General features: G+C 37.7%; 1 protein-coding gene across 3 annotated transcripts in view; it reads right to left on the reverse strand.

Moving 5' to 3' along the window:
- Nucleotides 1-12,059, reverse strand: part of LOC145249503 (ATPase family gene 2 protein homolog B-like) — a 400,201-nt gene that overhangs the window by 16,258 nt on the left and 371,884 nt on the right. For all 3 annotated transcript variants that reach the window (XM_080111116.1, XM_080111115.1, XM_080111117.1), the window contains exons 5-7: nt 10,875-11,084; nt 7,974-8,213; nt 3,523-3,678 (exon numbers count right to left, since the gene is read on the reverse strand). In XM_080111116.1, the coding sequence (XP_079967242.1) occupies nt 3,523-3,678; nt 7,974-8,213; nt 10,875-11,084 (606 nt within the window). The remainder of the gene's footprint in view (nt 1-3,522; nt 3,679-7,973; nt 8,214-10,874; nt 11,085-12,059) is intronic.

Below are 12,059 nucleotides of genomic sequence, written 5' to 3' on the forward strand. Positions count from 1 at the left end.
TTTGTTTTGATACTTTATTAATTTCAGACAAGACACATTGCTGGTGAGACATAAGCAGCTAGGAACATCCTAAACAGGGAGTTGTGTAGCGAGATGGTTGTTCATATTTCATTTAACTTTCTATATGTTGGTATAGTTAGCTAAACAAGGAGCACAGAGTAGAAAGCATTCCAACAATATGGTCATCTTCAAGTCCAACGTAAACAAGTTCTTGATGAGTCGACCCCTTAAGTAATCCAATTTACCAAATTTCCACCACTAACGATTACTACGACATTGTCCTATTGACTATTGTACACTCATTAACCCTTGTCCTCGAGTGGCCTCTGGGCCTTGATAAGTTGTAACTCTTTTTTAAAAAAAAAAAAGCATCTCAGGACATCTACACTGAAAAGATGAGATTTTGATGGCTATCAGGTTAGTTGGAAGTATTTACATCGAGGGGGCACCTGTGCAGCAAGTTCGTCGGAGCACACTGGAAAACAAGAGCAGGGATGCAACATAAAGCAAGTATGTTCAGGGAACTCCGGTTATTACTTACTTGAAGAGTGTTACCACTATCAACCGAGGAAAGAGTCTATCAGACATGTGTATGCAGTGTGATGACACATAGAAGTGAAACCTGGCCAATGAGGGTTGAGGACATGCGTTGCATGGAGAGAATTTAAATAAGAATGATACAATGAATGTGTAATGTGAGTCTTGAAGATGAGCTTAGATCTGATTGTAACAGTCGCTAGCGCTGGCAGCAGCAGCAGCAGCTGCATGACACATATGCAAATGACAGAGTGAGTGTGCGAAATGACGTCACAGTGGAGGAAGAGAAGGGGAAGAAAAAGAAAGAAAAAAAATGCACCACATGGCGAGGACGGGAAAAGAAAACACATACCGCAAGAAATGGACATGTGGCCCCGTGGTGGGATTGAGCGATATTTAAGCCGTGTTGTTTTGTAAACAACATTGCAGACAAAAGAGATTTTTAAAACAAGAGGTGATGCATTACTTCGGGAGAACAATGAATAAATGCGTTTCATATTTCGATTCATCAAACTACTGTTCTCATCTTGAGTGTGATTTTCACGTTTCGGTCGACGTAACCTCTGATCTTCTTCAGGTGTATCTTGTCTAACTCAGGAATGTTTCTGTTGAACTCGGGAATTTGGACGGAATTTCGAACCGAACACTTTATTTAGCCCGCAAGGACCCATGGCACAGTGGTTAGAATCCTTGGCAAAGACCTGTGGCACAGTGGTTAGAGTCCTTGGAAAAATCAATTGTAAAAAGTGATATTCTCCCGAAGGTTGAAGGTTCAATCTTCAGTGCAGGCGACCGAAAAATACAATTGTGAATTACTTAGGACATTTATCCTGTCATGGCTGACGGAACAAGAGCATGCGACCCCCGTGAAGTAAATAAAAGGTTCCGCTTGAAATTCCGTCCAAATTCCCAGAGTTTGGCAGAAGCATTCCCAATTCGACGTTACACCTAAAGAAGGTTGGAGGTTATATCAACCAAAACGTTGCGAAAATCACACTCAAGATGAGAACAGTAGTCCGATGAATCCAAAAAATACGAATAACCAATCCTCATCTCAAAAATTCAGAAACGTTAAATGCATTTCATTTCAACTGAGAAAACTGAGTGGATTTTTTTATTCTTTTTGCGTTTTTTACGACTGTCTCTGATACAACGTGTTGGGTCAAAGTGTTAAAATGTAACGGCACTGTTGAAGAAGAATAACGTCTACGTTAAATAACGACCTCAGAGGAAGATTAAATTTAGACAGTATAGAGAGATGTGTGCAGAACAGGAGACTTCCATTGTATGGTCACATTGAAAATAAATCGATAAGAGTTAAATTAATTAGTAGTGTGTTTCACATCTTAGAAAATATTTCGTAATGTTAAAATTGAAAATCTTTGAAAACCAAGAAATGCTAAGAAAAAAGGAGAAAATCATTTTTTTTATATATGATGTCCAAATTTTGGGGGTCCTGGATATGACCTTTTTTTTTACATGGGGGGGTCACCACTTATCAAGGCCCGAAGGCCACTCAGGGATAAGGGTTATTGCATGTACAGTAATCAATTAAACTATATCCGATGGTGAGGTCCCAGCTTGCGGGCTTTGGGGAGTGTGGAGCCACCTCTTAATTGACATTGCTCGCAGGTCCACTCTGACTCGGAGTGGTAGTACCTGTTAGGGTCCGAACTATGGGTTAAATAAAAATTGACTTGAAAAAAAAACAAATATATTCTATTAAAAATTTTTTTTTCAAAATCACTGGATTTGGCGTTAAATAACCTGAAAAGGATTGATATGCTATAAAACAAAAAACAACCAACAACAACCAAATTTTTGGTATAGAAACATACCTTTAACAAGACGGTCCATGTTAACATGTTTTTTGTTCTATTCATATTCTGGTGGTATTAACCCAGGAGGGCCGAAGCCCTCGTGGAGAGAGAGAAATGACGCCTGGTTTCACTGGAGGTTATAGTAGTCTTTAAACTTTGACGTGTATACGCTAGGTCGAGCGGGAATTTTAAATTAGTAGTGTGTTTCACATCCTAGAAAACATTTCGTAATGTTAAAATTGAAAATCTTTGAAAACAAAGAAATGTTAAAATATTTATTAAATGAATAAAATCATTTTTTTTTATAAATAATTTTCGGTATAGAAAAATGTTTCTTGGGTTTGTAGATGTAACACAGTTTAGGAAACAGATATGGTTCACAGAAAATAAAACATTTGAGGAAATGATAAGTATAGAATTGAGGGATAAATAAAGACCTGTCCAGAGATAGGTTAGTTTGAAACTCAATTTTAAAATGCCATCCAACATAAGCCAGCATGTGAAATGGATGATGCTGATGATGATGATGATGATGATGATGAATGAATGAATGAATGGATAAACATTCTCAAGTTAACAGATATAGAACAGTTGAGGTAACAGGGTCAGTAGGTGGAGGAAGGCCAAGGAAAACATGGAAACAAACTGCTAAAAATGGAACCTAGCCTAAGATAGGTTAATAGGTTGGGAAGTCAATTTTTAAAAGCTATCCAACACTTTTTTTTACGACTATTTCACCCCCAAACAAAGTACAGTACCACTTTTGACACTAAGGGCCTACTATTTGGGATTTGGGACCAAATTTGCAGGAATACTATGTAGGGGGCGGAGCAGCAAGATATCTATTCACATTACACTTGAACTTCTGCATGTCAGTACACTCAGGAGGAATTCTTAGATTTAGCAGTTCGAGAGAAGAAACTATTTGAGTAAAAGGCTTTTCAACATCTAGGGATATCTATAGTGAAGGAGTGAGATTTTGCTTGTCAGGTTAGTTGGGGATATTTACATTAAGGGGGTACATGGCAGCTATATATAAAACGGACCTGATGATGAAGATAACAAGAGGCCAATTGATAGCAACAGATCTTATCCCATAGTATACGTTGGTATCCATTGCTCCAATTATGCACCCCCTTTCTCCCCCAATTAAGCAATCACTTACAGCTTCATCTGGTGGTGGAACATATATCAGTCGGTCAAAGCGTCCAGGCCTGAGCAGGGCTTCATCCAGCAGGTCTGGCCTGTTTGTCGCTGCCACAACAATCACTTGGTGATTACTCGGACTATAGCAATCTCTTGGGGGTGTTCCAGCAACCATCTATGGGAGAGAAGATAAGACAAGCATTCAAAATTGTTCAAAATCTTCTTTTTTTTTTCAGGGTTTTTTTCACATTTTTTTAGTTTTAGAAAAAAATGTCAATAATGTTCAAAATTGTTCAAAATCTTTTTTTTTTCAGGGTTTTTTTGCACATTTTTTTAGTTTTAGAAAAAAATGTCAATAATGTTCAAAATTGTTCAAAATCTTTTTTTTTTTCAGGGTTTTTTTGCACATTTTTTTAGTTTTAGAAAAAAATGTCAATAATGTTCAAAATTGTTCAAAATCTTTTTTTTTTCAGGGTTTTTTTGCACATTTTTTTAGTTTTAGAAAAAAATGTCAATAATGTTCAAAATTGTTCAAAATCTTTTTTTTTTCAGGGTTTTTTTGCACATTTTTTTAGTTTTAGAAAAAAATGTCAATAATGTTCAAAATTGTTCAAAATCTTTTTTTTTTCAGGGTTTTTTTTCACATTTTTTTCAGTTTTAGAAAAAAATGTCAATAATGTTCAAAATTGTTCAAAATCTTTTTTTTTTCAGGGTTTTTTGCACATTTTTTTAGTTTTAGAAAAAAATGTCAATAATGTTCAAAATTGTTCAAAATCTTCTTTTTTTTTTCAGGGTTTTTTTTCACATTTTTTCAGTTTTAGAAAAAAATGTCAATAATGTTCAAAATTGTTCAAAATTTTTTTTTTCACACTTTCTCAGTTTTGGAAAAAAATCACTTAAATTCATTTTTCTCGTCTCGTTCTATCTTTCAACATAAATAACCCCAACCCATTCAACTAGCCATAGATCCCACTCCTGCACTATAGCGGGACCTGTGGAAATTCCACAGTGGCATCTGTCATCTATATATATATAAAAGGCAAAATGTGTGTTTGTGTGTGCGCTTTTTTTGTGTATGTCCGACAAAGGCTTTTGAAGGGGGAGGGGGGCGCTTGGCGTACTCATTCCTTCTTAAAGCTTTTTATATACTGTCTAAATCATAATATATACAAGTTACAAACGGAGGTCGCGTTTATCTTTAATTTGCCCAACTTTTACGCATTATTTTCAAGATTTTTTTTCAATCGCTGCGTCTTTGTTTCACTTTTCAAGATTTTTTTTTCAATCGCTACGTCTTTGTTTCACTTTTCAAGATTTTTTTTTCAATCGCTGCGTCTTTGTTTCACTTTTCAAGATTTTTTTTTCAATCGCTGCGTCTTTGTTTCACTTTTCAAGATTTTTTTTTCAATCGCTGCGTCTTTGTTTCGCTTTTCAAGATTTTTTTTTCAATCACTGTGTCTTTGTTTCACTTTTCAAGATTTTTTTTTCAATCGCTGCGTCTTTGTTTCACTTTTCAAGATTTTTTTTTCAATCGCTGCGTCTTTGTTTCACTTTTCATATTTTTTTTCAATCGCTGTGTCTTTGTTTCGCTTTTCAGTATAAAAAAGCGAAACTGAATCCGTATCAGCAGTTCCGTGGCACTCGTGGCAGGGACATCCAGAAAAGCAATAAAGTTTGATCAATGCGGAGGAAACCTCTTATATCAGACAATTGCTACTCATTGGGACACTCCCCTTTTTATAGGGAGCTAGTTTCCCCCTGCCCAACATCTTGGGAAAACAAACAGCCAAAATTGGGGAGAGAAAACAAAAAAAAAAACAAAGATTTTTTTATACCTTCGCCTCCAGGTTCCATTCTACCTACCTACCAAAACTTTATTTTTCTTTTACCACACGGGCGACGCCGGGCATTTTTTTTTTGTTTTTCCGATTTTTAAAGAAGTTTAACATCGTTTTTTTTTGTAACCCCCCCCCCTCCCCAACACACACATCTCCAAACACCTGGGCAATGCCAAACACCTCCGCTAGTCTATAATATAAATTTCACCTGTTTGTTTAAAGGTATGTATGTATGTATGTTTGTATATCTTGCAAAAATTTTCAACAGAGGTGATGGATCCTGACGAAACCGGTATCGTTTTAAACCTCGATCCTTCGGACGACAAATATCACCTGTCTGTTTAGATGTATGTACGTATGTATGTATGTATGTATGTATATCTGCCTAAAACTTTCGACAGAGGCGACGGATTTTCACGAGTTTGGTATCGTTATGAAACTCGACCCTTCAGCCAACAAATATCAAAAAAGTAGCTAAAAACATTAATTACTCAAGGAGGTTGCTTTCTTTGCAGATATTTTTGCAAGTCAGCCGCTCTTTTTGATTGACTAGCCTTAATTTTGACATTTGCCACTTCCGGTTTTGCGATGGATGCAACAGCAAAGACGTCACGTTTTTTTCACATTTTCTTCCTCCTTCACGTTAGTGATTTCACACTGCCTGCCTACTACCACTTTTTTTTTTGCTCAGCACACACCTCCAAACACCCGGCCAATAAATATCACCTGTCTGTTTGTATGTATGTATGTATGTATGTCTCGCAAAACTTTCAACAGAGGTGATGGATCCTGACAAGATCGGTATCATTTTGAAGCTCGACATCTCAGACAACAAATATCGAAAAATTGGCCAAAAACATTAATTTCTTTATTTTGTGCTCGTGTTTGTATGTATGTATATATGTATGTATGTATGTATATGTATGTTCGCTTTTGGGTATGTCTGCAAAAGGCTTTTTTCCGAGTCCTTCTCAGGAGGGGTCGCTCCTTCTTAAAACTTTTTATATCACATCTAAATGATAATATCTACGACTTAACAACAGGGGTTGCGTGTGGTGTATTTAACTTTTACTAGCTCGCCGCATCTTCAAAAAGTGAATGATGAGGGCGGCTGGAAACAGTAACTGGCTTGCAGTGCAAAACTAGGTCAAATATCACGCCACTTCCTCGCACCTGTATATTTCACTTTATAAACCTTAACTGAACACGCTTATCAATTCCTCTCCGTCGTGGCCGAGATGGTTAGGTTCCCTTTCGTTTCCACCTTCGCGTCAAGACTTCAGGGTTCAATCTTAACTTCCTACTAAAACTTCTTTTTCTTTTACACCTCCAAACACCCAGTCAACGCCGGGTACCCCCCACTAGTCTATTAGGACAAATATGTGTGTGTGTGTGTGTGTGTGTGTGTGTGTTTGTATGGCCACTAAAAACTTTTGTCATCCACATGGAAGCTTCAAGAGCATGGTCTCATTAGAAAAAGTGATCTCTTGGACACATTATATCGGAAAATTGGAAAAAAACAATTGTCAATTATTTCATGCAGAAATGTCATTTTGTTCGAAGGAGGAGGGTCACATAAAAACCTTGCTTTCGACGCACATGCGCAAACCGTCGTTTCATTCTTGTGTTTTATAAAGCTAAATTTGCAACGTTATAATATCTGCGTCCTTGTGGTCCCATCGAAAACATGTTCGCTTACTAAGTTATGCAAGTTTGTACCCAGCATTTCTTTCTATTTTTTTTTTTGCTTACAAAATTTTGCTTATAGTTTTGCTTCTAGCTGATGGCATCCAAGTCCCTTTTTGTTTTTTACGACAGGGCAACCCCTGGTGCCCCCCCCCCCATTAGTATGTAATATATTGCTGCTGGGCTTTCTGTGGACATTCAGCATGAATGGAGACCCAGCGATATTATTGTAGCCCTTTTGTTAAAACTATAAAAGTATTTAAGTAATCTGGTTCATGTAGGGTCAAAATATATTTGGTTATTACGGTTTATCTCTAATATCTGTATAGCCTTAGGATTTCTTAATATGATATCCTCTTTCCTCAGACAGCTTACTTTTGGAATTTGATCCCTGTTACCCTATATGCAAAAAAATTAAGCTTAATGAAAACAAAACCTTGCTGTCTAACTCCCCATCCATGTTGCTCCCCTATAAATCTGGTTCTTTGCTCCATACTTCATTTAAGAAGAGAAATTTAAAAAAAAAAAACAAAAAAAAAAACAACAGATTCCAATATTGCAACTATACAGACAAGTGGTTCCAAATATTTTTTCATTTACACCAAGTTTTAAATTCACATACGTTATTTTTTTTATTTTTTGTTTAAATGTGAAAACAAAACAAAATTCTTTAACCTGAACCAAATGGTGTAATTTTGTATTCAAGCATGTGGTAAAGCTCTCTGGAGTATGCTCATGAGTCAACTAAATCAAGTTTCTGATATTTTATCGCCAATGTTCACTAACAGGAATTCTGAACTCAAGGGGGGATAACTTCGACAAAAATATCCTAAAACTCTCTGAAGTATGCTCATGTCAACTAAGTCAAGTTTCTGATATTTTAGACAAAAATATACTACTTCAATTATTCAGTTACAGTTAGAAAAAAAAAAGATTTCAAACTAACCTCGGGTTGGCTGTGGCAGGGATTTCCTTCCAGAATCTTCTGAGGTTGTTCACTGGTTTGTGCATCCATTTTATTATCAATTTTGGTTCCGATGCCATCCATCTGGTTGAGCAAGGTCGATAATAACCTATCTCTGACTGAACTATGACCGATGGAACTTTCGGAACGTTTACCAATGCTTGCATCCACTTCGTCTAAGAACAGAATCGAAGGAGCGCAGGCACGAGCACGTGTGAATAACTGAAAAAGAAAAAAATATACGATACACAAGTAATAATAGCAAGAATACCTGTAGCCAATCTATATATCTATAAAAGTGAACGTGTCTGTCTGTCTGTCTGTCTGTGTGTCTGTCTGTCTGTGTACATTTCCCTACGCAATAACTCTGTCAATTTTTAGTCTATAGACTCGAAATTTGAAATACCGGGTACTGAGATTTGGGAAAATCGATGTGACGGGTGTCAGCCAGAAATTTGGCTGTTAAGGAGTCAAATTTCAACGATTTGACCTTTAAGAACTCTACCAAACTCCTCCGACAATTTTGGGTCTAGACACTTGAAATTTTAGATATAGGTTCCTTGAACATGGATCTAACTTAATAAAGTGATTTGAGCCCGAAACAATAAATTTTAAGGGGTCATAATAGGGGTCAAAGTTTTAAAAAATTAACCATTTTTTTGTTTTTTTTGCACAGCATACACCTCCAAACACCCGAGCAAGGGGTCAAAGTTCAACGATTTGACCTTTGAGAATTCAACCAAATAGTGCCTGCAAACCACAGGTACAACCGAGCGGGATGAAGAACCTCCTCTGAGGTGACGCAGCTGGTGGCGATTGGCCCAGAAAGCTGCCCCGGCCTACCCCATCACCTCATTACAGCGTGCCCTCCTGCTTTGATAGAGTTCAAAACCAACTTCAAAACCTAGTAGGTGATACCCTTTTCTCTTCCCTGCAACCTCTTTCCCACAGAAGAGACGTTGCAAGCCTGCCTCTGCTCTATCGATATTTTCATGGCAAGTGTTTGACTGAATTCCAATCTATGGTTCCCCGTTGCCAAACTTTCACAAAAACATTCAACCAGCTACTATAAACGATTTCCCCCACTCTCCATCTGTACCTAAATCTAAACGCAGATTCCATGAACAAAGCTTCTTTCCCAGTACTGCCCACTTTTGAAGACTGTTCCGTTGGCCTGCCTCCCAGTTGAATACAACATGGTAACCTTCAACTCCAATGTAAACAAATTCTTGTTAAGCCATCCTCATAAATAATCAAATTCTACCCAATTTACACTATTAACAAGTACTACACTATCACCTGACATTCATTAACCCTTATCATCGAGTGGCCTTCGGGCCTTGATAAATGGTGATCCCCCACCACCTACCCACAAAAAAAAAAAAAAAGAAGCAATCCAAACTTTGAAAAACTAAAAATGGTCAGAACACTGTACCGGGCTGTAGACATAGCAGCGAATAGAAAAGAAGAGATTTAAAACAAGTTTGCGGCGACTGGACTTGAGCAGACGTGTCGACAAGAAAAGGAGAAAAAGCATGTGTTTGACACATGTTAACCGCATGGCGAATGAATAGACTTGTAAAACGAAGATGCAGCATAGTTTGGAAAGTACCATGAATAAATGCCTTTTATTTTAATTAAGAAAGCTGACTCCAATTTCTTTCCTGTTTTGTTTCTTTGCAATACTTTCGTACACAACTTCGGGTCTGCATGAACATGTAAACTCAACGTTACACGCCTACTAACTCAACGTTACACACCTACTAACTCAACGTTACACACCTACTAACTCAACGTTACACACCTACTAACTCAACGTTACACACCTACTAACTCAACGTTACACGCCTACTAACTCAACGTTACACGCCTACTAACTCAACGTTACACACCTACTAACTCGATAACTCGCATCCAGTCTTTCAACATTGCCATCTCATCGAAATCTACTCGTCCGTCCAGATTAATCATCAATGCCAACAAAGTCTAAGTCATTTTTGAAACGGCATTTTTGCCTGTTGACCGCAGTATGTTGCTACTGCTGTGCAAACCGAAAAGATCAACACTTCCAAGCTTTGTCTCCTCCCTTCAAAAAAGGATGAGTTTATTGCTAATTGCCTCTGGTGCCCCTAGTGAGGAATTTTGACAGGGCTACTCAGGCATTTTTGCAGCCCAGAGTACTCCTCCGAGGGCGCTAGCTCTTCATTTTCAGACACTTGCATCACATCTTTTCTCGGTGAGAGGAGATAAATAACTTCATCCATACCTCCACCCTAACCCTAATCCCCACCCAGCCAAACGTTTACAAAAAAACACTCATCTAGCTACAACCACTATCAACAATTTCTCTCACTTTCTATCTGTAGCTAAATCTAAACTCAAATTCCATGAACAAAGTTTCTTTTTTAGAACTACTCGCCTATGGTACATTCCTGCTGGCCTGTTTTTCAGCTGACTACAATATGGCTATATTCAAGTCCAATGTAAACAAGTTCTTTTTGAGTCGTCTCCTTAAATAATTAAATTACACCCAATTTCTACGACAAACAATGACTACACTGTTGTCCTGGTGATCACTGTACATTTATTAATCTTTGTCCTCGAGTGGTATACAGGCTTTGATAAGTGATGACTCAGTTGTAAAAACAAAAAATTCTGAGCTCTTCATTCGTTCAATGTGACCATACCATCGAGGTCTCCTGTTCTGTACACATATCCCTATACTGTTCAGGTTTAATCCGTCTGAGATTATCAAGACAAAGCCTGTCTTTATAACTTGCATTACACATCCATCATTGGCCAGGTTTCACGTCCATACGATAGACCCTTCCCCATGTTGTACAAATCAAAAAACCGACGCTTCTCCTCGTGTTCAATATTTACCTCCGTGAGAAGATTTTCGCTGTGCCCAATGTAAGGCGAGTAAAGGTGAGCGCCACTCACAGCGATGAAGACGGTGTTGGTTGCAGCAGCGGCCGCTTTTACAAGGGTCGTCTTGCAGCAACCTGGGGGTCCATACAGCAACACACCACGGGGACAAGGTACACCAAATCTTCTGAAATGTGCGGGACTTTTAATTGGCCACTCAACTGCCTGCAAAGAGATTTAAAAAAAGTAGAAACGATTATTTTTCTACAGATTCTTTGGCACTATATATCAAGTATGGGTAAACAGTGTTATATATTTGTAATTTTATTATGCAATTTTATATATATATGTGTATATAATTAAGCCTGTTTTGAAGACTCACATTAGATGTCCATCATATCATTCTCCTATCTTTTCTTTCCATGCAACATTAACAATTATAATACAGCATAATCATGTTGACACACGGGTTCCCGTTAGATCATGGAAGTTAAGCAACATTGAGCCTGGTCATTACTAAAATGGGTGACCAATTTGAGAATTCCAGGTGCTGTATGTAAGAGGATGTCGACACAAGAGTTGCAAAAAACCTAACGTCATCTCTCCTGACAGAGTCATACATGCAGCTGGGGACCGCTTGTGAATTTCATACTTCCATGAAACTTCCTCCTTCAGAGGAAATCAGTTTAACCCGAATAAGGTTAGTGCTGACACACACATGCAACACATGTCCTCAACCCTCACTGACCAAGTTTCGCATCCATACATCATCACACTGCATACTCATGCCCAAGAAACTTTTTCCTTGGTCGACAGTGATAATGCTCTGTAGATTAGTAATGGTAGACATAGCTTGATATCTATCTCATCCATTTTTAACTCTTGCAATCACACTAGGGGGTAGCATGCTATTGTTTCATCAGCTATGACCAAGTAGAAGTTTTAAATAATTCTCACTTGTATTCTTTTAAGATCCATTTTGCCTGTTGGAATGTGCTGTCCAGCTTAAGAAATTGATTCATAAACTAATCTATCTCTGGACAGGTCTGTATTTATCCTTCTTTCTGTCACATCCATCCTGCTCACTTCCTCCCATGTTTTCCTTGGCCTTCTTTTCAAAACGGAACCTACTAACTCAACTGGTGTATATCTTTTACCAAAAGAATTCTCATCTATTCTTTCAAAATAGCAATACCCTCA

The sequence above is a fragment of the Euprymna scolopes genome, chromosome 28 (assembly GCF_053919585.1).
Source record: "Euprymna scolopes isolate OS-2025 chromosome 28, ASM5391958v1, whole genome shotgun sequence".
Taxonomy (NCBI): domain Eukaryota; kingdom Metazoa; phylum Mollusca; class Cephalopoda; order Sepiida; family Sepiolidae; genus Euprymna; species Euprymna scolopes.